Below are 27631 nucleotides of genomic sequence, written 5' to 3' on the forward strand. Positions count from 1 at the left end.
TGTAAGTCAGTGTCCACAGCTTTAATGCACAGCTCTCCTGAGCAAGACAACATACATCAATAAATAGAGTTAATAATAACAATTAGAACAGCCCCAACAAACCCAGCTGCCACCAGTTTGGCTTCAGTGTTCTCTGCTGTGGCCTTGTCAGCAAGGGGTGCTGGTGCTTGACTAACGAGAGGGTACAGAAGAAGCCCCATCTCCCTCCCCTCCTCAGTAGGGATCTGCTGGAGGAGATCTCTGGCTCTCTGGGCAGAGTCTTCCAAGGCACCTGTGGGCTCCCACCCTGCTTCATGCCCAGCATCATGAGGCCTCAGCTGCTTCCACATTGCCCTGGTCCGAGGAACAGGTGGCACAGCCGAGTTGTTCCCCATGTGTGCATCACACACCCCCTGTGCCCGAGGGATGCCTGGGGGCAACTGGCTCTAGCACTGCTTGTGGGGTTCCTCCAGGGTGACATAGGGCACCACGACAGGCCATGAGTCACTGGGCCAGTATTCCAGCTTGGGCTTGAAGGATGGCATTTCGTAGTTGACATCGAAGTAGATGACTAGAGGGCAGCAGTACAGGAGGGACAGGGCTATCAGCACGTGCCTGGCAGGGAAACCAAAGAGATGTGTTGGACAGGGATAACTCCCATCTGCTGGCATGGTCACCTTAAGACTGGAGCCAAGGGGTAAAGCAGTGGCAGGGAAGGTCCCAGTCTTGTAGTGCACAAAGGCTGCAGGGAGTGTGGGTCCTGCCGATGGGGTTTGTGCCTATGGGGAAATCCTATCAGAGCTCTGTGAGCTGGGGCAAGGAGAGGACAGAGATGGATGAAAGGAGGTTGTAGCCAGGTGGGAGTTGGTCTCTTCCCCCAGGCAACCAGCAGTAGGACAAGAGGGCACAGTCTTAAGCTGTGCCAGGGGAGGTTTGGGTTGGATATTAGGAAGAAATTTTTACAGAGACATTGGAGTGGGCTGCCCAGGGAGGGGGTGGAGTCACTGTCCCTGGAGGTGTTTAAGGACAGACTGGACGTGGCATCAGTGCCATGGTCTGGGAACCATGGCAGGGTTGGATCAAGGGCTGGACTCCATGATCTCAGAGGTCTTTTCCAATCCGGTTGATTCTGTGATTCTATGGGGTGACATAGGGGACTGAAACCCCAAACCACCCATTCCCCCTTGCCTGGCTCAGCCCAGGTGTCTCTCCTAGCCATCCCTGTGCTTTGTGAGGGTTAATCTGAGTGTGCCACACTTGGCCAGGCTCTAAAATGTGTCCAGGCAAATCTCTGCCTTTCAGTTTGGCTGTTAAAATAACTGCAAGAAGGTTGCACTTCACGCAGCACCCTGGGAGCAGCTGCAGCCCTTGGAGAGCCAGCTGCTCACCTGGAGGGACTGCTGGAACAATTTCACTTGCAAAACAGTGTTTGGCTGGCGTGGAGGAGGAAAGGGATGTTAAGCAATGGTTGGGGCTGAATCCTGGGGCTGGAGCCAGGGGGAGGAGCAGCATCAATAGTGACAGGAAAGGGAGAGAGGCTTGGGCAGAAATGCAGAGCATCTCATCTCTGCTGCCGTTTCTCTGTAGCTGTGACCCTTCAGCCCCTGAAAGGTGTGGGCTGGGGTCCCAGGAGCCCTTACCAGAAGCTGTGGAAGTAGGGGAAGTTGATGGCCTGCCAGAGCCAACAAAGCCACCGGTCACTGATCCAGCTGGTGATGGCCAGGACCCACCACATCACCATGACCGCGGCCATCCGGTGAACCCGTTTGTCGTTACACCTGGAAGACACAGTGAGGGAGAGGGAGTAGAGTATCATGCTAGAAGGAAAGTGAGTTTCAAAGAGGGCAAACCCCAGTGAGTTCCTTCCGGAGAGTATTCCTAAGACCACAAGAACTGGAGAAGTGTGGCTCTGGAGAGAGGGATTCTGACTCTCCATGTGTGAGGATGATGCTGGGAGATGCCAAGGCACTCCTGTCTTCTCCCCAGGCCCTGGTGGGTTCTCCCAGCCACACACTAGTTCCCAAATGCCCCATGAAGGGGAAAGAGCTGCAGAGATGGCAGCTGAGGAGGAGAATCATAGAATCATTAAGGTTGGAGCAGACCTTTAAGATCATCAAGTCCAATCATCAACCCAGCACCACCACCATGTTCACCACTAAACCATGTCCTCAAGTGCCACATTCAGACATTTTTGGAACACTTCCAGGGATGGTGACTCCACCGCTGCCCTGGGCAGTCTCTTCAGATAAGATTGTCCCGTGGATTGTCCCCATTCTTCATGGCCTTCTTGTACCCTACCGCCCACAGTCCTGCCTGTTCCTCCTCCTGGTCCCTGCCGGGCTGCCCCAATTCTTTGGAGAGCTGACAGTACATGTGGCTGATGAAGACTTGGTCTCAATTCGCTGTTGTGGACAGAGTCACTCCCCACCAGGAGCACAAACGGAGCTGCAGATAACCCCTGTCAGCCCCCTCCTTACTTTTTGAGCTCACGCCAGGTCAGGTACAGCAGGTGGAAGGCGATGCAGTTGAGCGCGTAGGCATTGAGGGTGGGTTTGACAAAAGACATCAGGGTGCTGATCACGGTGGTGATCCCAGTCAGCCAGTAGAAATGCCTCCTAAAGGGAGATGGGAGTGAGTGTCAGTGCCTCCAGGGTTCACAAGAGGGAAGGATGAGGAGGGGAGAGGTCGTGCTCAGTCTCTGTGCAGTCCTGACAGGAAGGCTGAGGTTAGGAAGCCTCCCAGTTAGTCCATGACAGAGCGACAGAGCGGGGGACACAGTCCAGGAAGCAGCTCGAGCACTTTCATGGTGATGCCAGGGATGAGGCAAAGGCACTGGGAGCTCTGCGCAGGGAAGGGCTGCAAGGCAGGAGTCCACCGGAGCTGTGCAAACAGGCCAATTTGGGCTGACTGAACAACAATAGGGCTCAGAGGGGCCTTTCACATGCAAATCCCTTCCCAAGTCCCTTCCCTCTCCCCCAGCCATTTCTCCACAGTGAACTCCTGGTGACCTCCTTCGGCATGGGAAGAGCAGACTTGGAGCAGGCCTTTGCAAGGCTTCTAACTGGGCTGGCTCAGGGGGCTCCAGACAGGATGGGACTATCCTTTGAGCAAAGCCCTGCTGGGTTCCCATTTCTGCTGGTCCATGCTCACCCAGTATCCCCATCCTCTCTGCTGAGCTCCTCCAGCCCAGCCAGCCCTCCTGCTAAACCTTGAAAGGAGGGGTGTAACTTGGACCAGCTTGTCCTATGGGAAACCCCCTCAGCCTTCGGGGAAAGCTCTCTCTGGATGACAGAGGATGCTGGAACAGTTTGACAGCAATAGGTAATTGAATGTTAATGCTCAGGAACATTTAATTTCCTAATTAATTTTGAAATTCTCCTCTGCAACTTTGCAAACACAGCCAGCTCCAGCCGAGTAGGGCCCAGCACAGCCCTTCCCATGGGAGGGTTTTGACTCTTCCTCTGTCAGCACCGAGTGATGGAGGGTCTGATCCCAAAGCCAATTCAGTGACCTCAGTGCTGACCCCTTGCAGGGGACCTGAGAGGGTCACACCCCTCAATGTCAGTGTCCCTTCCCTTCCCTCAGAGCCTGCACCCCATGTCCCTCTGAGTCACACCTGGTCTTGATGAACTTGGGGAAGTAAACCTGAGGGTACCAGAAGGAATATGCCACAGCCAGCGTCCAGAGGATGGAGAGCTCATCCAGGAGTTGTCCCACATAGCTCAGGGTCATATGAAAGTATGTGGAGAAGATGCCTGCAAGGAGCAAGGACACTTTTAGTCAGCAAAGCTCCATCCTCTCACAAGCCTGTCTGGCCTGGGAGTTCTTGGGGGCCATTCCTAAAGGCAGGATTCCTGAAGAGCAGGGTGTCAAGAAGATGGTACTAGACTCTTTTCAGTGATGCCCAATGACAGGACAAGGAGTCATGGCCATAAACTAAAACACAAGGTGTTCCATCTCAAGATGAGGAAGAACTTCTTTCCATGGAGGATGACAGAGCACTGGAACAGCTCCCCAGGGAGGGTGCGGAGTCTCTCTCTTTGGAGACATTCCAAACCCACCTGGATGCATTCCTGTGTCACCTGTCCCAGGTGATCCTGCCTGGGCAGGGTGGTTGGACTGAATGGTCTCACAGAATCAGAGAATCAACCAGGTTGGAAAAGACCTCTGAGATCATGGAGTCCAACCCATGATCCAACACCACCTCGTCACCCAGACCATGGCACTGATGCCATGTCCAGTCTGTCCTTAAACACCTCCAGGGACGGTGACTCCACCCCCTCCCTGGGTAGCCCCTTCCAGTGGCTGATCCCTCTCTCTGAGAAGAATTTCTTCCTGATGTCCAACCTAAACCTCCCCTGGCACAGCTTAAAACCGTGCCCTCTTGTCCTACTGCTGGTTCCCTGGGAGCAGAGCCCTATCCCCCCTGGGTCCCTTCTCCTGTCAGGGAGTTGTAGAGAGTGAGAAGGTCTCCCCTGAGCCTCCTCTTCTCCAGGAAGGTCTCCAGAGGTCCCTTCCAACTCCAACTATTCTGTGATTCTGTGAATGGGCCTTGGTGTGGGGGAGGTGTGAGGGAGCCCACACACTCAGCACCCTGGGGATTTACTGGGCTGGAAGGTGCAGGAACCACAACCTGCAGGGCTTCAAACAGAAATGGCTGTTCGGTTCCCCACCTCAGCTTTCCCCTGTGCTTTGGCCACTGAGAACATCCCAGGGTATCATGTTGGGTACTCTGGTAACCTGTTTGGTCTTCCCACAGCCTTGGTACCCACCTACGAGGATGAGGAGGCCCGAGACGAAGTACAAGGGCATGGCACGGTGCTGACAGTACTGCCGGTTCAGGTAGAGCAGGGCAGGAGAGAGCACAAAGAAGCTCACATTGCTGATCTGGAAAACAAGAGCCACATCCAGTTTATTGCACGACCTTGGGCGAGTCCCATCCCACCACATGCCTCAACATCTCCATGTGCGAAGAGGATACTGATCTCTAGTGGGAAGCGTGGTGTGGAAGCAGGGATTGCCCTTGGCACAGGGAGAAGGCAGAGGCGTTTCTCCAGAAGGGAGGCTGGAACTGGAAGGACAGCAATTGCTGTGACAGCAGTGGCTGCAGACACCTGTGCTCTCCCTGCAGGCACCTCTGGGGACAGCAAGCCCAGGGTGAGCTGGTTTGTCCCTCTTGGGTGATGGTTTAGCTTCAGCTGCCCAGTGTCTTCAAGCAAGATGCCAAACTCCTCTGTTTGCAACTACCTCCTGTCAACCCAGACCTGCCAGGAGCTCCCTGGGTGGCTCCTGACCCTTCCAGCCAGCTGTGAGTCCCCTGTGAGGGGCTGGGAGGGTGTGAGGAGCTCAGCTACCACAGGAAGCCATGATCAGCAAAACATCCTTAACTGGGAGTGGCTGTGGTGGAGAGTGGCAGGACAAGCAGGACGTGGGTAGGTGGGAACAGACAGGATTGAGGTGACATCCTGTGGTGTCATGTGTGAAGCCACCTGGCCTGCAGGAGGGAGGTGTTCTGGACACTAGTAATTACATGAGGTCATAAACCTCCTTTAAACACACCTGGCAAATGAACACAGTGGAATTATTCTGCCCTGATTTCCAACTTTGCAAAATTCCTTCATGGACAGACTTTGATTTGTCTGGGGAGGAGGGGACAGTGCTGGACTGGCTGAAGGTGCCAGTGCTTTGGAGAGTGGAGACGCCGATGGGCAAAATGTGGGAGCTGGGGAGGAGCAGCAAGTGCCCAAAACCTGGCCCTGTCTGCTGGGTCAGGCCCACTCCATCCTGCAGCAATAGGGCAATGAAGTCTGTACTAATTACCCTCTGTGGGTTCTTACTCTGGATTTTTCACCTGACTCTGCAGACTCAGGAAAGGGATATCACTGGGACCTCCCCAGGGAAAATCCCTCTTGCTTACGAAATGTTGGGACTGTGGTGCTGTGTTTACCTGCCAGGCAGCTCTTTGGGGCTTTGGAGCCATTTGGCAAACGACCAGGATGACTTTTATCTCAGCCTGACAATCCTTTCATCTCCCAGCTAGATGCTGACCCAGACCCCATGCCTGGAATGTGACATCCACAGCCCAGAGTCTTCCCCTCTCAGCAGCACGAGGTAAACTGCAAAATCTGCACTTGGCTAGTGAGGTCCCCTGGGATCTCTGTGGTAACAGGGCTGCAAATCACAGGGATATTGTCATCTATCTGAAACACACCCTCTGGTATTCCAGAGGGAAACACAATTCATGCCTAATGTAAGGTCTCAATTCCCTTAAACACTGGAGATTTATCTTGATTTTCACTAAGGTTTCCATGAAACGAGTTCATGCTCCCATTAACAGCAATTCTCAGGCCAAATGTATTGTTTTTCCATAGGTGCTTAGAGCCAAATCCAGGCCTATTCCCATTCCAGCTATGAAAAAAGAAGTGCTGCTCCCACTTGCACACTTGAGGTCAAACTGCTCTGAAATGATCAAGAAACCAGACGACCATGTGTTACAGTAACAACCGCATTTCAAACGTTTCTTTTTCCTGTGAAATGGTTAAATAGGCTTGGGGAAGACAAGCAGGGATAGCAAGGAGAGAGAAAACGCTTGGAGAAAAGGCAGCAGTGTGCAAGTGCCAGCACGCACGAAAGCGTGAGGAAACATGGGAGGCTGGGATTGTGTATGGAGAGGTCTGGATCTGTGTGCTGCAGTGGGCATTGCAACAGTGTCATTAATTACATGATAGCGGCGTTATCACTTCATTAATTCAGGACATGATGTGCAAGATCAGATATCAGAGGGGAGGGATAATCAGGGGAGCCGTGCCAACAGGGTCAGGAAGATAAGAGTGACTCCTTGCAGAGCAGCCAAACTCTGAGATTAGGGAAGAGCTCCTACCCCTGTGGGGGACATGGGTTTTCATCACTCGTGGGATCCCAGCCCTGATTTGTAAATGCTGACTTCTGTCTTCCCTCTAGGATGTGGCAAGCTCTGTCTCAAATGTGGTTAGGAGGGTTTTGCTCCCGGTACTCCTACTAGAAGTTTTTCCAGAATTTCTGCTCACTCTGAGACCCCCCAGCACAGCTTCTCTTTATACTTGTCTGGGTCGTACCGGCCGGGAGGCACCAGCTCCCTCTGCCGGGATGCTGGAGAGATAAGAGAGTGGTGGCGGAGCTGAGGTGTGATTGGACATGGGAGAGCCACTCAACCCTGTGGGCTCACTGTGTGAGCTCACCACTGTGTCCCACTCCCTAACAAGGGTGAGTGACTGCCCCAGGTGCCCACCTAGCCTGGCATTTGCTTCTTTCACTAGGAGAGAAACTAGATTGGGATCAGCTTGATGGCTCTAATCCTGGTGCATTAGTAGGATCATCAGGAAGACCCCAGGCTTTTGCAGCTCCAGTCTGAGATGGAGGGAGAGACCTGCAGAGAACCTTCATCCATGACAGGGTGAGACCAGCTCCCGATTGCATCAGGGCAGGACATGCTGGAGGGATCCCTGGGATGGAGGGAGAGACCCACAGGGAACCTCTTTGCATCTCCATCCATGACAAGGGGAGTCCAGCCTCTGGTAAGGATTGGGGCAGCAGATACTGGTTTGAGGACAGCAACAGTGCAATGGCAGCTAAGACCTGTGCTAGTCCTTACTTCAGCCAGGAATTTTTTGCAGTGGAAGGAGATTTCTGCAGGATTCGCTGCAGAGTTCACTCACTCAAAGGCCAGAGAACCAGCTTTAGCTTCCAGAGGAGCCCACAGGGTCAAGGACAGGAGTGAACACCTCCAAGGCTCTCCAGACCTGTACAGCAAGTTCCCAGCAGCCAGACCTGTGTAGCAGAGGAGGAGGCTGCATGTTCTGCCATCACAGTGTCCTGCCGGTGCTTTGGGGCAGGAGACAGCTGTTGGGGGGAGTTGGTTCTGCACATGACTTTCTGGGCAGGCAAGAGGGTGATGTGGCTGTGCTGCCATGGGATTAGCCCTGACACACTGACAGTGAGTCCTGCTCTGGGTGGATCTGGGTAACCTGAGGGTAACCTGGGGTAAGCTGAACTTATCCCACCAATCCATGCAGCATCCAGGAGCTCTGGATATACAGCAGTGTCAGAGCTCCTGCTGCTGCAGAGACACTGCTGAGGATGTGGGCGTCATTACCAACATCCTGAATCAGTCATTTCAGCAAAGAAATGAGGGCAAAAAGACAAGTCCCTGACTGATGACCCTTCTAGAGCACAATAGTGTTCTCCTTTGAGCAGCCAGAAGACAATAAATTTCTGGGTCACTGAGTCACTATAAATAGGGCTTTGTTGCTGAACTGCATCCAGCCATGAGCCACCATGTATTATTAGGTACTTAAAGATATTGTTTACACTCTTTTCTTATACCCGTGGTGCTTATTTCTAATAAAAAAGCATCTAAGCCAAGCAGACCTGAGAGAGTGTGGCTGGCATGGAGCAATTCCCAGCAGCACAGCTGCTGGCACAGAACTGCCCTGCTGGAGCCCCAGGCAGGGTTGGGAAGAAGACATTGAAGAGGATGCTCCATGAGGAAGCCCTGCTGATTTAGTGGTCCAGCCGGCTTGGGTAGGAGCTGGCTGGATTCCCAGCCTCTGGGCTGGAATTCCCTCTAAAGCTCTGGAAAATTGACACTGAAGTCAATATTGACATAATTATCTCAGGGCAGGCCCGTAACGCTGCAGAGAGGCAGAAACCTGAGTATGGGGAAAAAATGAATGGAGAAGGGAAGAGGAGGAGATCCAGGCTGTTAGGACCACATCTGGGATAGTGCCCTGAGCCCCAGCGGGATCTGCAAGATGCTGCCAGCCAGCAGGGATAGCTGTGGAACTCGGCTTGCTCAGATTTCTATTGTCCCCCCTTTGGGGCACATCACAGGGAGCCTGATCCTGCAAGGGAGCCCAGAGTGTGAAGAGGGGTCCCTGTGCTGCTGCAAGGGGGGAGAGCCAGGCAGTGCCAGCCAGGCTGTGCAGCTGGGGAAGGAGTGATGCCCATGTCAGTGATGCTCCTGCCGGGTTTTGGTTACGAGGTCTGGCCCTGAGCATGGTGCAGCCTTGGGGCTCTTGTCAGATGCTCAGGTAACAGCAGTTTTTTGGAAGTTTGCTCCTTTGTCAGCCCTTGTCTGGACAGGAGGTCACACACCAGCCCGGTGCAGGCAGCTGTCACAGCAGGTTTAAATCTCTGCTACTTTCTCTGTTTGGGAATCACATCCTAAAATAGAGGCTGCAGAATTGGTTCCCTCCACCTGCACAGGCACCCTGATGAGCTCCATGAGCCTGGAAACAAGGACATCAGTGCAGGGACCAGTAAAAGCTCTTTCTCTGCTGGGGAAGGGGCGCCCAGTGTCATAAGGAGAAGAACAAGGGCAAGTCCAACCACTGGAAAAAATCCTGCAGGGTTTGCTCTTCCCACATCTCTGTTCCTCGGTGTCACACTAGTTTGCATCTGCGTGGAAACATACACTGAAGAGGTTTTCCAGTCCTGGAGGAAAGCTGTGTCTGAGTCCCACCCAGTGAAAATCTATCTTAACAAGCCCAGTCCCTCAAAGGTGGTGTGGAAACATAGGGGATGGCTGTGGCTGGCAGGGACCTCAATCCTGAACAAGGCACCTGGTAGGATTGTCAGGAATAGCCACATAATTTAGAATCCTGTGCCACAAAATGACCCAGGCAGCTGAGAGTTAATATTTTATGGGAATTAGAGGGCTTTGGGTCCTAAGTGACACAGTTTTGCATCTGGCCACACCAGCTGGTATCCAGCAGAGAAGTCAGATACATAAGTGCTTTTGAAGAGCTCCCAAGATACTTATTGGCGTGATAAGGATCCAGAGCCACTTTGCCAGTCTGGGTGTAAATCAGGATCCTTGTGAAAATGGAATCTCAGCTCCAAAGGCATGTTTGAAAAGTGCTGACTGTGTACTAAACTGGAACATGAAGCAAATTTATCTCCCAGAAGGAATTCTGACTAAAAACTTCACTTTCAGTCTTCCTGCTCTCTGTGGAAACCAGCCCCTTTCTAGTGTTGCCAGTGCCGGAGACCTTTGGCAACTCCTGTTTAGAATCACAGAATCATGGAATGGTTTGGGTTGGAAGGGACCTTAAAGACCATCTCATTCCAACCCCTGCCATGGGCAGGGACACCTCCTACTAGTCCAGGTTTCTCCAAGCCCTGTTCAATCTGGTCTGTTTGAGATGCTGATGTCAGTATTGAGTGATTTCTTTACCTCCTTGGTAGTTATACCTTGCTTTGCACCTCTGAGCCCATCCAACAGCATCACTAACCAGGCAACAGCACAACACATCCAGCTGGATGCCAGAGGGAAGCAGGATTTGATCTGGACTGGCAGCTTTTTGTTGTCTGTCTCAGAGAGCACTGATCATACACAGCCTGAGCCTCCTCCTCCGAGACTCCGTGTAGGTAATTAGAGCTGGGGAACTGCAGGGCTTGGGAGAGGGAATTATCCTTATTACAGGCAATTTATTAAAAGCAAGAAATGCTTTAAAAAAAAGAGGAAGAGCCATTTCCATGAGAACAAGAACTTCTAGTGTTGAACCGTAATTGCTAAAAGTTATAAACAAGGCCTGTGGAAGGTTGTAAATCCACATGCCTCACACCCCTGCAAGCCTGTAATTGCTCTGAGGGAGAGAGACATGCTTGGAGAGGCTGATTATCTCCAAGTTCTCTGCAGATACGGATGCTCCAGCCAGGCTGCAGTCAAGGGACTGGCACTGGATGCAGCCTGACTGATAAAGGATCACAGGGGGTGAAACCGGCTCATGCATCAGCTTTCCCTGCGCTGAGTTCCGGATTCCCAACCTGCCTGACACGGTTCATGGAAGTGCTGCCTCTCATTTTGCCACTCCTGTACATTTAGCTGGAATATATGAGCCCTGTATGGGACCTATCCCAGTTGGCAGGAGAGCTGCAGGACTGGTATAACAGGATCTCACAGATCTGGGCGCTGCCAGACTTTTCTCACTAGGAATCAGCCCCACACATACCAGGAGTCCCCCTGGCCCCAGCATGTTTTGGGAGCAAGAGATAAAAGTCCCACGATTTATCTGAAGCTCAAAAAAACATTCCCCATACCAGCACCCTCCAATACCAGGAAGCTCAAAGAAGTGAGCAGGAGGAAAGAAAAGGAATGTCCTATCCCATCTGGAGTCCCCAAAGCAGCCCCAGCCTGTCCTGGGATGATTCCACACTCACGGTGTTGTAGTACTCTGCAATCACGGCTGAGCGCTCAAAGTTGCCCTCACACCAATCCACCTCAGCACTCTGGTAGGAAAATATGCTTGGCATCCTTGGGCACCTTGCAGGAGGGAAGAGAGAGGAGCAGGTTAGCACTGCAGACCCCAAGGGAAGTGCAGGATCCCGCTCTGCCCCCCTGCCCCTCGCTCACCCCACCAATGTGCCTCACCTGGCACCAGTCAGCTCAACACATCATCTTACCCAGCTATGAAAGACTCATCCTCTTCCCATCACACTTCATAGTGCAGAATATTTCCTCTCTCCTCCTGACACAGGAGTTAAAAATCACTCCAGAAAATGCTCTTGAACTCTGAGCCTGGGGATGGTCACCCATCCATGGCATTAACATCTCTCCTCAGGTGTTGTTGCTGCCACACGACGCTTCCCCATCTCAGCCCAGTCCTTGTCACCCCGTCTTCTCCTTCCTCTTCACTTTCTCTGTGACTCAGACCTTGCTGCCAGGAGGACTTCACTGCTCTCTGTAGGCTGTGAGCTGCTTTTTGGGAGTGGACAACTTCACAGGGATTGGTGTTCATTGGCTCTGTTCTCCTTAGCTGTTCCTCAGCATCATCCCGAGGGCTGGAGCTCATCACCTTGTGGGAGCTCCGTCCTGGAGCACCAGCCCAGACCCTGGGTATTCCCGGAGTCCTGGGGCTTAGAGCAAAGGCACTGGGAGGTGCCTCTTCACTTTGAATTTGATTTCCCTCTGAGTACACTCCCATCCTCATTTCCCAGAATTTCACACCTCAAGTGGGTTCTCCACTGCCATGACCCTCAGCCTGGCCTCTGGAAGTGGCAGAAGCTGCAGTTACAAGTGAGATTCTAAAAATATCTAAACTTCTGCTTACTTTTCTTCCCCATTCTGAAGTCTTCCCTATACTCATTGAGAGCATAATTTCTCAGCAATCTTTTATTAATTTGAAAAAGTAAAAATTCTGTTCCTATTTGGATCATAAGTTATGTATTTGGCATATTTTGTTTCAGATCTTTGAGACCCTGGAGCTATTTTTGAAGTTGGTAGTTGGGTGCCAACCTTAGAGGTGTTTGGAAGCACCATCCAAATCCCAGCAGCTGAGTTTTGGTACAAAACAACGACAGAAATTCCCTGGAATTCAGTCCCTGGATGCAGTGTGGAACTAACCCATCTGGCTGTGCTTCTCTAGCCCTGCAGAATGAGCAGGTATGAGGTGACACCAAACAGGGACTGAGGCGACATCAAACAGGGACTGAGGTGACACCACTTGAGTGGCGTCTCTGAAATCCTGAGGCACTGGTGGAAAACAGAGCATTGGTTTCTTTGAAAATCCTTTCAGCTCTGAGCCTAAAGCAGGGAAGGGAAGTTTATCTTAACCCCACTCATCAGCTGATCATGTTCTTGAGGAGAAACAGTCAACTCCCTGTTTACACCGCTGGGAGCTGAGCAGCACCACCGTGTCCAGCAGAAATCAGGGGGTGTGCAAGGGTGTGAAGCTCCCACAGCTTCCTCTGCTGCTCTTCCCAAGAAGTTCAAAGGGAGAAAGCACAGGAGTGTAACACTAAGACAAACGAGCTCTTCTGTAACTCCTGCTCCAACCAGATAAACTGACTTGGGGGTGAACCTCCACCGTTCCTTTACAACTGCAAGCTAACGATGCCCTCTCTTTAATCCAGGCTGGCTGGTTCCCAGAGCTGAGATCATGGCTACAGAAGTAAAATAAAAGAGATGGCAGGCAGATGGGTTTGAGCTCTGACTCTTCTTGCTCTTGCATCTCCATGTGCTCGTTCACACCACAGGGACTCTCTCCTCATCCCTGCTGCTTTGCATCACACTTTTACAGTGATGAAAGTTGGTTTTGCAGGGTGTAAAAAGAATCAGACCCAGGATAGTAAATCCCATCTCATGACTTGAGCAGAGATGGTTGAGAGATGGTGAAGGGATGGAGGAGACAGGAGACAGGAAAAGGAACAGAAAGATGGAAGCAGTGGTGCTGGATTGCTGCTCATGTCTCCTGCCAGCCTGGCTTACCTGTGATCTCTGGATGGACCAGCACTGCTTCCACACGGCGAGATGAAGCGTCAGGAGCTCCAAGGATTCCAGCAGAGCTGGAGGAGCAACCTGCCCTGCCGCTCTAGCTCCGAAGGAGTGCCCACGGTGTGAGCTCACCAGGAGCAGCCGCCAGCAAATCCCCTCGCCCCGTCTCTAGGGAAAGCCTTGGGATGAGACCAGAGCCATGTGCACCCTCCAGGCAAGCCTGCCAGGCCCCCACAGGAAACATGTTGGCTGGAGAATTTATATGTGTGCACCCAGGTGGGCAGGGGCAGGGAGGGAGGGCAGGGAAGCATGAGCTGGAAGGGTTGGAACAGCAGAGGGTGGAAATGCAGCCTGGAATCACCGTGTGCCCCTGGGCGGGTTCACCTGCGCACGCGCACACGCCCCGATCCTGGCCCTGCTTTTCCCAGGGGAGGGACTGATCCCCACAAACTCCTTACAGAGATGGATAAACCCCAATACAACACTTTTGACCAACAGTGAGGCGCTGCTGCTGTTTTTTTCAGACTTTAAATTCAAGTCACTTTTTCACTTTTCAATTTATCCTCTGTTTTATTATCAAAAATAATGTTTCTATCAAACCACACTTCTTCTGGCTGGTTTAGTTTGGTATTTAGTTAAAGAACGATCTGAACAGGACACTTTTGGGTGGCTGCATTGCAAATATTTTCCTCCTGAACCTCATTCAGGCATTCAAGAAAATTGGCAGCAATTAAACTTTTTCCCCCGAATCAACATTTTGTAGAGTTGAGAAAGTTGTAGAGTTGAGAAAAGAAAAAATACGTTGCTTTCTTAAATATAAGACTTAATATTTGGTCAGTGCTTCCTGTTGGACCAGGGGAGACACCACATGCAGCATCACAGGGCAGGGTCAGACGAAGATCCAAGGAGTCCTTGTCCATGTGTTTCCTGAAGAGTAGGGATTTCTTTGCCCTGGGAATAGGCTCTTTGGGAAGCTTAGCCATTTATTTTGCTAATTCTGTGAAAAGGAGCATCCCTGATCTGTGTAACACCTCCTGGAGATGTCAGGGCTTACAAAAGCCTCCCAAATCCACATGCATTTGGAAATGAGAGGGTAATTAACCACTGAAGCAGCTTCTGTTACAACATGGTGGAGCCTCCGTTACACTTAACTAAGTCCAGGCTGGGCATCCTTCTAGGACAGACTTGGAGCAGAAGATCCAAAGGGATTCCCAGTGAGCTGCTCCCACCCCTGGATGGTCTCCCTGCCTTGTCTGAAGTGTGGAATTCTGAGGTGAATTTGTTTCTTATTCACTCACAACTCCTGAATGGACTGTACAAATAGGAACTGAGTTTCCAGGCTGAGCGAAGCTCCCCTATTCCCCAGGGAATCTAAGTGAGAAGCAAGTGTTGACTTGCCCATCCTACTGGGAAGGGAGGCAGGGAATGGAGGCAGAGATAGATTTCAGAATAAGAACCCACACATGTGATGCCTGGTCTGGTTGAACATGCTGGAAAAGAAAGAGTTTTCCCATCCCAAAACCTCTGGCATCGTTGGTGTGAGCAAAGCATCCAAGCATCCCTGATACATCCTGTGTCACACGGGGAATAAATAACTGGGGAGGGATGCAATGGATCTGCATCTTCCCTGATTCATCAATAAGTAGGTCATAAAGAGAGGTTGATTTCCTGGTGAGTCCTCCTTCCCAGCTCCTGCTAATGTTTACATCCTCCTGCCTGTGGTCAAAAGGGCCTGGGATGCTGAGGATGCTGAGGATGCTGAGGATGCTGAGGATGCTGACATGGAGGTGGGTGGGCTGGGGAGAGGCAGGTACCCAGGGAGCACAGGGTGAAGCTTCTGGGCCTCAGATGAGTGTTACACAGAGACAGTGGGCACTGCTGAGGCTGCTCCTTGAATCCTGGAGTCAGTTTTGGGCCCCTCATGACAAGAAAGACATTGAGGGGTTGGAGCGTGTCCAGAGAAGGGAATGGAACTGAGGAAGGGTCTGGAGCACCAGGAGCGGCTGAGGGAGCTGGGGCAGCTCAATCTGGAGAAAAGGAGGCTCAGGGGGGGCCTTCTGGCTCTGCAACTCCCTGACAGGAGGGGGAAGCTGTGGGGGGGTCAGGCTCTGCTGCCAGGGAACAAGGGACAGGACAAGAGGAAACAGCCTCAAGTTGTGCCAGGAGAGATGTAGGTTGGATACTAGGGACATTCTTTTCAGGGAAAGGGTTGTAAAGCATTGGTACAGGGCAGTGGTAGAGTCATCATCCCTCGGAGAGTTCAAACAACGTGTTGGTGTGGCACTTGGGGACATGGTTTAGTGGTGAACGTGGTGCTGAGTTGATGGTTAGACTTGATGACCTTAAAGGTCTTTTCCAGCCTTAACCATTCTGTGATTCTAATCCTCCCTGTGCTTAAAACTTCTTTCTCTCAAAGCTTCACCTGAACTCCTCACCTTGCTAAGACTTGCTATCTCTTCTCCACCTTTCTTCTAACATGTGACATCTCAGCTCACTTCTCTCTGTGAGGGCCACTGACAAGTGGCATATCTCAGGGGCAGTACTGTCCTGTCCCCTTGGCTGGTCCCTTCCTGCTCCCTGGAATTGATGCCCCCTTGCAAGACCCCACATCCCAGGCAATGTCCCAGGCTTTGTGCCATGGGACATGCTTTAGTCTGGAGAGCCTCATCCCAGCTCCTTTGCCTCTCTGTCATCCCTTGGGCAGAGTCTGAGGGTCCCACTGGGACAGCTGAGATCAGGCAGTGGAATCACAGAATCACAGAACCATGGAATAGTTGGGGTTGGAAAGGACCTTAAAGCCCATCTTGTTCCACCCCCTGCCATGAGCAGGGACACCTTCCACTAGCCCAGGTTGCCCCAAGCCCTGTCCAAGCTGAGGGAAGGGACAGGGGCTTTCACAGGAGCTGAACCTCTGGTTCCAGTTGCCAGTGTTGTATAGCTTTATGCTCACAAGCTGTGGTGGGGAAGAGTCAGTTCTGCTGCTGGTACCACCAAAACAGGGAAACAGGGACTCTGGCAGGTGAGTTTGGGAGAATCCAGTTGCTTAACTTGAGGCTGGTCCTACCTGCCTCATCCTATGGCACCTTGATTGAAGGTTTCCACCTCAACTGCTGCTGCCAAGGGATTTTTTTTAAATACCATTGGGAGCAGCCATGGTTCAGAGGCACATGTGGTTATTTATTGCCTGGGCTGGTGTGGGGCTGGGACTGTGGGCAGAGGGGCAGCAGCAGCCAGGGCAGGGAGGATGAGGTGGGGGTGCTGGCATCCCATATTCCTACTGCTGTTTGCTCAGCACTTGTGAGTCAGAGCCCTGCAGTGGAAGGAGACAAATGACTTTGCTCCATTCTCACAGCAAGGCTGAGGGAAGGGAAATCAGGCACTTTGGCTCCTTGCTGCCCTACTACATCATCCTGTCCATGCTCAGGAAGGCCCTGAAGCCTCCTGGACATGCTCCATCCCACTGTCACCTCCTTTGCTTTTGGTACATGACTTCATCTCCAGGGATGCAATTTCGTGTTTCCAGGTATGAAAAACACAGGCAGGTGACCTGGGAGCTTTGCTAATGCTGAACAGTTAAATAATCCCTCTCATTCATGGCTCCACAGGGCAGGAATCATATCCTGGGCTTGGCCGGGAAGCTGTTTAGCAAAATGTGGTCTGGAAGGAATAACAACAGCAGCAGGAGATGTGCTAATGCTGGATGTGCTTTGCAGAGCCAAATGGAAGCATTTGTCTCCATCACTGCTGCAGAGCCCCCTGAGAGCAATGTACCCACTCCTGCTCACATCTGCAGAGCTGGAAATATCTGTGTTTCCTCACCAGGTAGGGCAGGGGCTCCAGGCAACCAAAACCCAGCAGCAGCAGCAGCAGCAGCAGCAGCAAATCAAAGCCAGATGCACCCCACGCGAGGTGTGGCTTTGGAGCCCCGAGTGCCTGAAACACCTGCTCTTTACAACACCATGGCCTTGCTCCTTGTGCAAGTCAGCCCCCACAGCAGCAGAGCACAAGCCTTGTCAGGCCCCAGAGGGTTGGTCTCGGGGTCCAGGAGAAGTTCTCCACCAATCCATCATCATTGAGCAATCTCCCAGGCACTCCATTATCTTCACTCCAGGCAGGATGCCATTCCAGGCAACCCAAGAGGCTTTGTCAATGTGACCACCCTGTGCTTGTTTTGAAATACAGGCAGGTTTAAAGCAAGTGCCATAATTACTAATGGTGACAGCAATAACAGGAGTAGCTAAGGGACATTCTCCCAGCACTGTCATCTGTCACATGCAGCTCCAGCACAACTCTGTGTGTGTGGAGAGGCCTTGGCTTATGCAACTCACCTGCTGGATGTGCAGGGCTGAGCAGAGACCTTCCCCATCCTCCCCTTCTTGTAGATGAAAATATGAGCTCTCTAAATAGAAGGGAGAAAAATCACCTTATTCTTGGCCCTGCTGTAGCAGCAAAACCAGGGCTTTCTCAGCCACAAGGGCTACCTGGAGTCCTAGAAGGTTTTGGATTTAGCAGCCACAGAGCAGGGAGGCACCTCTTGCCACACCAAACTTCTGCACACAGCAATTTGTCAACTTTTCTTATTTCACAGAATCCTGCACGAGTTTATCTCAAGCTTTTAAAGGTTATTTTTGTGGTCATATTCTGTGGAACAAGGTCTTGTATGATTAGGTGCTGACTGAAAAGTACCTCCTCTTCAAATCACAGAGTCACAGACTGGTTTGGGTGGGAAGGGACCTTAAAGCCCATCTCATCCCACCCCTTGCCATGGGCAGGGACACCTTTCACTATCCCAGGTTGCTCCAAGCTCTGTCCAGCCTGGCCTTAAATACTTCCAGGGATCCAGGGGCATTTGCAGGAATGCTGATTCTGAAGAGATGTGCAAATGCAAGGGGATGAAGAGAAAGTTCCTGTTTGCTTGGACTGAGCCCACAGCTTCCCATCAGAGCTGGCAGGAGCTTGGCAGCACCCTGCAGGCAGGGAGATGTGTTATCCCACGTTGCAATCCTTCCCAGAGTGGCGCAAAGCCTTGGCAGGAGACCCCGAGGGTTTGTGCAAGTTCTGTGAGAGACTTGATAGCAGAGACTGCAACAAACCCTGGGAACCACAGACTTCATGCAAGGCTGTCTCTAAGTACTCAGGGGGAGACTCCCAGCCCCTCTATGCTCTGGTGGGCAGAGAGCAGGAAGGCTCCTCTGCTTCAGGAAGGGCTATTAGTGCTTTTGTAAGCTCCCAGGAAGGCAGATGACAGGTTTGCCTCCTGCCCCATCTTCTGGTGGTCAGTGACTAAATACTTCCTTAGCTGGAGGTCCTGGATCATCATCTTTAACCAGTCAGCACAGGCTCATCCTGGACACGTTTATCTCAAGTTTTTAAAGGTTATTTTTGTGGTCATATTCAATGTCATCACGGTCCCGATTAATTAGGTGATGGCTGAAAAAGTACCTCCTCTTAGAATCACAGAATGGTTTGAATTGGAAGGGATCTTATAGCTCATCCAGTCCCACCCCCTGCCATGGGCAGGGACACCTTCCACTAGCCCAAGTTGCTCCAAGCCCTGTCCAACCTGGCCTTGGACACTTCCAGGGATGGGGCAGCCACAGCTTCTCTGGGCAACCTGTGCCAGGGCCTCCCCACCCTCACAGGGAAGAATTCCTTCCCAATATCCTATGTAACCTGCCCTCTGGCAGTTTAAAACCGCTGCCCTTCTTGCCTCCCTGCTGACTGACGGGAGCCCTCCAGCTGGGTCACTTCTGGAGTGGGAAATTATGTGTAGTTGTTCCCTGTTCCTGCCTCCAAGCCTGTTCTCTGCATTTCCCTGCCATCTCCCCATCCCCCCCGCTCATTCCCAGTGCACATCTCTGGTTTTCAGTTTCCCACCTCTGTTCAAAAGAAACACATTCCATCCCAGGTGTTTTAAACCTCTCTCTGCCTACAAAAATAAAGGGAAACTGATATTTAACATGGTTTTTCTTTCGAAAACAGAAATTTGGAGTGAGTGTCTCAAGGGCAGACAGAGGGCTTGTTATAACAGTGACACGGTGACACTTAGAAGAGGCACTAGAAAAACTCCTTGGGAGAGTTTGTCACCTGAAATGGCAAAGCCTGGGAAGAGATTTGGGCAGAGATGCCCTCAGCAGCTCTGGCAGGAGTGTCCCACTGGCTTCATCCTTGGTTTGGTGCCTGGGCTCTGAAAACATGAGGAAAACCCTCTCCAGGCTCCTGCACCTACTGCCTGGCACAAACCTCCCTCTCAGGTCCATGAGCAGGTGAGACCCCTCATAGCAGAACATCTCTTGTGATTGCAGCGATGTTTGTGTCCTCCTGGAGCTCTTAGCAGCCCCTGGCCGTGTGCCTGTGCCTGGGCAGCAGGCAGAGCTCAGCTGCCTGCGCAATGAACCACGGACCTGTCAAGACCACGTCACTCTCCTGCAGGTCCCATTCTTGATGGCCTTAAAAGAGGACTGGATACATCCCTGAAGGTGTTTTCCCCTCTGTACACATTCCATAGGAAGCTCCTGATTCCATCTGCAGGTTTGTGGCAGCGCTGATCTATTGGCAAGGGTGTGCCCTTTTCCCAGGGTTGCCCCGGGGACACAGGGAGTCACCAAACATGGAATCATGGAATTTTTTAGGTTGGAAAAGCCCTCTAAGGTCATTGAGTCCAATTGTCAACCCAGCACTGCCGAGCCCACCACCAAACCTTGTCCCCAGGTGCCACATCCACAAGTTGTTTGAACACTTCCAGGGATGGGGACTCTGCCACCTCCCAGGGCAACTTGTTCCAATACCTGAACACCCTTTCCTTGAAGGACTTTTTCCTGATAACCAATTTTAACCTCCCCTGGTGTAATTTGATGGGCAACCAGGCAACTGATGGGCCAAACTCTGGGGAAGAGATGATTGGGAAGGCTCATTCCATTGAACATCCATCCCTTCCCACGCCTGCAGAGACATTTCCTTTATTCATTTAATAACTTCCTATTTCTTGACTATGTTGTTACACTTTTAATTCCTGCCTTTCCCTGGAGGGACTAAAACCCATCTCTAACCGATAAAACCAATTCATCCTGAGTGTTTCAGAGTCTTCAGGCAACTCAGAGGCAAAGCTGAAGGGCCCAAAATAACCCCCGGCTGGTGCAATTCACTGGATTTCCTGCTTGCATCAGGATGGAGCTTGGCTCCAAAACAGCTCCAGGGTGTCAAATCAGCCCTGAGAGCCTCCAGCTGATCCAGCCGCCCCATCCCAGCGCCAAAGGCACACAGGGGATGTTGTGAGACCAGGGCAGGTGCCATGTAGAGCTGTTTCCCAAGCCCAGCTGGACTCTGAGCAGCATCTTCCTGCCAGGGATCTGCCCACACCCTTGGAGAGAGGGCAAGAGGGTTGCACAAGGCTGGTGGCAGAGGAGGAGGCTGCTCTGGGAACCCATCCTCCAGGCTAGGTCCTTGCCTACCTCCCCTGTTGTTGAGACTGGAAAACTGGGAGTGGGAACTGGGAGAGGGAGCCATCCCACCCACGGTGTGCCTCTCCCCAAGGCACCTGTGAGACTGTTTCCCAAAGAGCGATGTTTCCCAAATCTTATTTTCACGTCCTGAAATCTCTGCAGGCAGTGAGAGGAGCACAACAACACCCTCACACTCTGGAATTAGGGAGGTGATGAGTAGGAACTCCAGTTTGTCCAGGGATGTTCCTATTGCAATATTTGTCCTGCAAAAAAACCTGGAATATTAGCAAAAACCTTACAAATTAGGGGCAAGTGCAGCTCTGACTATCACAACAAACCAAGAAATTCTGATTTTTCCTGCCTGTTCACAGAAATTCTCCAGACAACGTGCAGGAACAGGACTTTTAAGCCTGGAAACAGGAGTTTTGCAGCACTGGAGCTGGGAGGTAACAGGGTGTGTAAGGCCAGGTCAGAGAAGGGAAAAACCTTGGGGCTCACACATCTCTGGCCTCACTCACTGCACAGAAGGGTCACAAGCTGGCTGAGACCTGATGCAGTGAAAGCACAATCCAAGGGACAGGACGGGGTGATATCCCAAGCAGCAGGTGAGTTTTGTAAAAAAAAAAAATATTTTGGAGATATAAACCAAAAAGTGTGTCAATTGAGAATCCTACACACAGACTTCATACCTGTGTCCTTGTGTGTGTCGTGATCCTTCTGGACTGAGGTGCCCACAGCAGCTCTTGGGGGGTGAGGGATGTCCATGAGGGTCCCTGGAGCTGCCCATCCTAGCAGTTGAAGCATCATTTAACCCTAATCGGGGTGCATTTTGGGGCCTGAGGCCCCTGAAGTCCATTTCTCAACTGTGTTCCATGCCTGTCATGAGCTCTTTGCTTTGCGGCCTCTCTGGGGTTGGGATCCAAAATCCTTCAGCTGTGCAAAGCAATAATTGCCATGATGGTTGTTCCTGGTCTTATCACTCGGTCTGGCTGAGCTGGGACACTTTGTACAGTTCATAAAAACACTAATAACACTAATTAATTTTTACCAAGTTTTGCAAACAGCCTGGGGAGTGCTGGGGCAGCTGGAAATGGTAACACCTCATGAGGGGTGAGGTGGGGACAGTGTTTACCTGGCCAAAGGAATCCCTGTCTCCCCAAATCCCACTCCAGATACATCCTGCTGTCTCTCTCTCCTCTCCCTGTAGCTGGATCCATTCCCACCCTCTCCTTCCAAGGCACTAAATGCACTGGATATGATGCTTAATGATCTCCTGGGAGAAGCTGGGCCCTGACTCTGTGCAGGGTGGTGACGGATCCATCCCTTCCCTGCTGCACAGCTCAGCTTCCCTATCGGAAAGATGGGACAGGGATCTGCAAGGAGCCTCCAGATCTGCTCTGAGATAGGGGCTGGGTGTTGTTTTATGGTTTAAGGATGCCAGAATCCACAGCTAACTACTGCAGGGCAGAGAGGCAGTGGCTGAACATGAGCCGTGTGCCCAGGTGGCCAAGGAGGCCAATGGCATCTGGCCCGTGCCAGGAGTAGTGTGGCCATGGGCCCAGGGCAGTGACTGTGCCCTGTGCTGGCACTGCTGAGGCACCTCCAATCCTGTGTCCAGTTCTGGGCCCCTCATGACCAGAAGGACACTGAGGGGCTGGAGCTTGTCCAGGGAAGGGAACGGAGCTGGGGAAGGGGCTGGAGCAGCAGGAGCAGCTGAGGGAGCTGGGGGGGCTCACCCTGGAGCAAAGGAGGCTCAGGGGGGACCTTCTGGCTCTGCAACCCCCTGACAGGAGGGGGGAGCCGGGGGGAGTCAGTCTTTTCCAGGGAACAAGGGACAGGACAAGAGGAAATGGCCTCAAGTTGTGCCACGGGAGGTTCAGGTTGGATATTAGGAAAAAGGTCTTTGCTAAAATAGTGATCAGGCACTGGCACAGGCTGCCCAGGGCAGTGGTGGAGTCCCCATCCCTGGAAGTGTTCAAACACGTGGATGTGGCACTTGAGGACGTGGATTAGTGGTGGTGGGTTGATGGTTGGACTCAACAACTCGTGTTTCAGACACTCCTCCCAAGTGTCTGCAGGGAGGCCGGTGGCACCCAAACCCTTCGGGCACCTCTGTCCTGCCCCAAAGCATAAAAAGCTGCCTCGAGGTCGTGGCCGAGGGTGGCAGAGCCCTGTCGGGAGCACCCGCATCGCCCCAAACCGGGACCTCTTTGCCCGGGGCCCTCAGCCACTCTCAGGCTCGCCTTCTGCAGAGGGGTTTGTCCTGATTCGCCATTCCTCATTCCAGGGGTTTCCCGGGACACCCCCGGAACCCCCCGGCCTGCGCCGCGTCCCCATGGCCGGGCCGGGGCTGCCACCTGCGGGCAGTGACAGCGCAGTGCAGCCGGGACAGGGGGACAGGGGATCGGGGTGTGGGGGACAGGGGATCGGAGTGTGGGGGACAGGGGTTTGGGATGTGGGGGAAAGGGGATCGGGGTGTGGGGGAAAGGGGATCGGGGTGTGGGGGACAGGGGATCGGAGTGTGGGGGACAGGGGATCGGGGTGTGGGGGACAGGGGATCGGAGTGTGGGGGAAAGGGGTTTGGGATGTGGGGGAAAGGGGATCGGGGTGTGGGGGACAGGGGTTTGGGATGTGGGGGAAAGGGGATCGGGGTGTGGGGGAAAGGGGATCGGGGTGTGGGGGACAGGGGATCGGAGTGTGGGGGAAAGGGGTTTGGGATGTGGGGGAAAGGGGATCGGAGTGTGGGGGAAAGGGGATCGGGGTGTGGGGGACAGGGGATCGGAGTGTGGGGGAAAGGGGATCGGGGTGTGGGGGAAAGGGGGGATCGGGGTGTGGGGGGAAAAGGAAGATTGGGGTATGAAGGGAAAAGGGGGTTGGGGTATGGAAGGAGAGGAGGATTGGGGTACGAGGGGAAAGGGGCGATTGGGGTACAGGGAGAGAGGGGGAATTGGGGTACACGAGGAAAGGGGGAATCGAGATGCCAGGGAGAGGAGGAATTGGGGGAAATGGGGAAAGGGGGGATTGGGGTACATGGGGAGAGGGTACCCGTGGTGTGGGGGAGAGGAAGGATCAGGGTACAGGGAGAGAGGGGCGATTGGGCTACGAGGGATGAGGGGGGGTAGGGGGAAATGGGGAAAGTGAGATCAGGGTATGGAGGAAGGGGGGATCAGGGTGAGGGGGGAGAATTGGGGTATGGGGGAAAGGGGGCATTGGGGTACATGGGGATATGGGAGATTAGGATATGGGAGGACAGGGGGATTGGGGTACAGGGGGAGAGGTGGGACCCGGGCTACCAGGGAAAGGGGTGATCAGGGTATGGGGAATCAGGGGAATCGGGGTGAGGTGGTAGAGGGGGGATTGGGGTACATGGGGAGAGGGCGATCAGGATACAGAGGAAGGGGGGATTGGAGTAAGGGGAGGGAAGCAGAGGTTGGGATACAGGGAAAAGTGGGGATTGGGATATGAGGGGAAAGGGAGGATCAGGGTTCGGGGAGAGAGGTGGGATCGGGGTAAAGGGGTAGACGGGGGACCTAGGGGGGTGACAGGACCGGGGAGAGAGGGGGGATTGGGATATGGGGGGAAAAGGGCGACCCAGGGTGCGGGGGAAGAGGGGAGACTCAGGGCATGGGGGAAAAGGGGATAGGGGTACAGGGGAAAAGGGGGGACCTGTGATACAGGGGGATAAGGGGGACCAGAGGTACCCTGGGAGTTTTAGATGCCCGATTTCCACCAGAGAAAGGAACAAATACACCTCCCAGACATCCACTCCCTGCCGCAGCTTTAAAATCAATTCGGTGAAACCAGAGCAGGGTTTTTATTTGAAGGTGAACATAAAGCTCAGCTCCCGAGAGAGCGGCGGCCCAGGGGAGGGGAGATAAAACCAGCCTGGGCCGGGAAGGGGGAGACACACCATTGTTTGCTACAAAGGACAGGAAACGAGCCTCAAAGGGGACATGAAAGAACCTTAAAACAAATGCAGATCAGCGAGGGGGGATCGCTGCGCTCATCTCCCAGCTGCGCTGCCCGGGGGCTGAGAGCTGCTGCTGCGGCCGGGGGGGAGTGTCCGAGGGGGGATCAGGGGACCCCTCGGGGCCCGGGACCTGCTTTCCCTCCAGATTGAAGCCAAAAAGGGCCAGAGGAGCTTGGGTTCACCCCGAAAAAGAGGGTCCCAGTTACGATTGGACTCGATGATCATAGAATCCCAAAATGGCTAGGGTAGGAAGGGACCTTACAGCTCATCCAATTCCGTGGGCAGGGACAACTTCCACCAGATCAGGCTGCTCCAAGCCCCATTCAACCTGGCCTTGACCTTATGGCTGGACTCGATGATCTTTACAGGTCTTTTCCAGCCTAAACCATCCCATGATTCATGGGATGAAAGGAAATTATTAATTTAACTTTGTATTATAATAATATAATAATTTATATGCGTAAAATCCTAGAATGTTTTGGGTTGGAAGGGACCTTTAAAGGTCACCTGGTCCAACCCCCCCTGCAATGAGCATCAATTATCATCTCCAACTAGAATCAATGACCCACTTGCTGCTTCACCTGTGGGGATGTGACTGACCTGGGCAGGGCAGTAAGAGGATGTTCTTACCCCAGCCATGGGCTGCTCTTCTGCCCCTTGAGTGCCCCCAAAACACACCTGATCCTTCATTGCCTCTGCCCAGCTCCACACTGGGCATTTTGGGAGGCTCCTTAGGAGCACACCCAGGAGGGGACACTGGTGTGGGAGCTCTCTGACATGGAGCTGGGCTGGAGAAACCGAGCCATGGTCAGCAAGGGAGGTCACAGGGGTTCCAAAAACGCATTAAAGGCAATTTTTCTATGTGGAGATATCCCTTATCTGCTCTTAAAAGAGTGGGTTTGGTCCCTCCAGAGCTTGAACCCTTCTTCTGAGTGTCACCACTTCACTCTGCTCCTCCCAGTAAAACAAGGCTGGTGTTGGAGCCAACTGGCAAAATTGACCTGCAGAGGACCAGAAAAGCCATTTCCTCCCATACGAGGCAGACCTGTGGCCTCCTGCCAGAGAAGACAATGAGGGATGACGGGGCTGGGCCCACTGGCCCTCGTGTTCCTGTTTATTTGGAGCCTTGGTCATGGATCAGAGAAGTTTCTCTGGCTGCTCTTTATGTTGATTTTTAATGAAGTTGCAGGCAGCAGTGCCCACATCCTGCAGGAATTTTCCTCCTGTGCCTGGTGTCATAGTGGGGGACCTTCCTGAGCCCTCAGCGAGTCCAACCAGCTCCATCACACCCTTTAAGGGCAGCTGGGCCCAAGGCCACTGCCTGGGCCACGGGCTGTGCTTGCCCTGCTGACCCTCTCCTGCCCCTCTGACGGCAGCAGCATTCCCAGCTCTGGAGTTTGTGCCTGGCCAGGGAGAGCTCTGTGTGTTCCAGAAGGGAAAAACACCATTCCAGCCCCACAGTGCTGGGAGTTCCCGCTGTTATCTCGTCCTTCCCTCAGCCAAGAGCCCGACCAACACCCTGCCCTTATCAGCCATGGGCAGGAACAGCCTCTGCTGGGCTGGGAGAGGGGACATGGGATGGGGATGGGAATGTGGGGATGGGGATGGGAATGTGGCACTGGGGTTGGGAACATAGGATCAGAGAATTGTTGAGGTTGGAAAAGCCCTTTGAAATCATCGCGTCCAACCATTAACCCAACACTGCCAAGGCCACCCCTAATCCATGTCCCCAAGTGCCACATCCTCTTGAACACTTCCAGGGAAGTGACTCCACCACTGCCCTGGGTAGCCTGTGCCAGTGCCTGACCACGCTTTCCATGAAGGAATTTTCTCTAATCTCCATCTAAACCTCCCCTGGTGCAACTCGAGGCCATTTCCTTTGTCCTGTTGGTGGTTACTTGGGTGAAGAGATCAGGCCTCACTGGCTACAAGGTCTTGACAGGGAGCTGTAGAGAGCACCTGGGGATGGGAACACGGTGCTTGAGGATGGGAATGTGACTCTGGAGACTGGAATGTGATAACAGAGAAAGGACCATGGTGCCTGGGGGTGGGAATATGGCTCTGGAGATGGGAATGTGGTGCTGGAGAGCGCAACACAGTGCCTGGGGATGGGAACACAGCGCTTGAGGACAGGAATGTGGCTCTGTAGACTGGACTGCGAAAACAGAGAAGGAACCATTGTACCTACGGATGAGAACACGGCTCTGGAGATGGGAACATGGTGAAGTGATAGTGAAGTGATAGTGAAGTGATAGTGATGACAGTGAAGTGATAGTGAAGGAACCATGGTGCCTGGGGATGGGAACACAGTGTTGGAGAGTGCAACACAGTGCTGAGGGGTGGGAACACAACACGATGCTTGAGGATGGGAATGTAGCTCTGGAGACTGGAATGTGAAAACAGAGAAGGGACCATGGTGCTTGGGATGGGAATGTGACTCTGGAGATGGGAACATGGTGATAGAGAAAGACAAGGAACCACGGTGTCTGAGAATGAGAATGTGGCTCTGGGGATGGGGACATGATGCTGGAGACGAACTGTCATGTCTGGGAATAGGAACACGGTGCTGAGACTGTAACACAGTGCCTGGGGACGGGAATGTGGCTCTGGAGATGGGAACATGGTGCTGGGGAAGGGAACACGATTCTGGAGAAGTAACCATGGTGCCTGGGGATGGGAATGTGGCTCTGGAGACGGGAGCACAGCGCTGCAGGTGAGACTATGGTGCCGGGGACTGCTGTGCGGTGCCGGGCTCAGTGGTGTGACGGCGGGCACAGCGATGTGGTGCCGGGTGGGGTGGTGCCGTACGGGGTTCAGCGGTGCGGTGCCGGGTGACACCGATGCGGTCGCAGGTCGTCCCCGCCGCGGCGGGACTCGAACCCGCGGCCCCGGAGCGGGGCCCGTAGGTGTCGCTGTGCCGGTGCCCGTGTCGCAGTTCCCGCGGTGGCCGCCCGGGGGCGCGGCGCTCGCCCGCCTTTGTTGCCGTTG

At 53.1% G+C, this 27631-nt stretch overlaps 1 protein-coding gene across 2 annotated transcripts; it reads right to left on the bottom strand.

Moving 5' to 3' along the window:
• Positions 1–13584, bottom strand: ACER1 (alkaline ceramidase 1). 2 transcript variants are annotated; one of them, XM_064637105.1, is made up of 7 exons: positions 13226–13584; positions 11179–11281; positions 4752–4866; positions 3596–3734; positions 2457–2594; positions 1620–1757; positions 1–594 (listed from the first exon to the last, which is right to left on the bottom strand). In XM_064637105.1, the coding sequence occupies exons 2-7, from the start codon at positions 11269–11271 to the stop codon at positions 426–428; spliced, it is 792 nt and encodes a 263-aa protein (XP_064493175.1). In that variant the 5' UTR covers positions 11272–11281; positions 13226–13584; the 3' UTR covers positions 1–425. The 2 variants fall into 2 exon arrangements, with proteins under 2 accessions (XP_064493175.1, XP_064493177.1); XM_064637107.1 differs by lacking the exon at positions 13226–13584 and adding an exon at positions 11422–12004.
• Between the last annotated feature and the right edge of the window lie 14047 nt (positions 13585–27631).

The sequence above is a fragment of the Pseudopipra pipra genome, chromosome 27, assembly GCF_036250125.1.
Source record: "Pseudopipra pipra isolate bDixPip1 chromosome 27, bDixPip1.hap1, whole genome shotgun sequence".
NCBI lineage: Eukaryota > Metazoa > Chordata > Aves > Passeriformes > Pipridae > Pseudopipra > Pseudopipra pipra.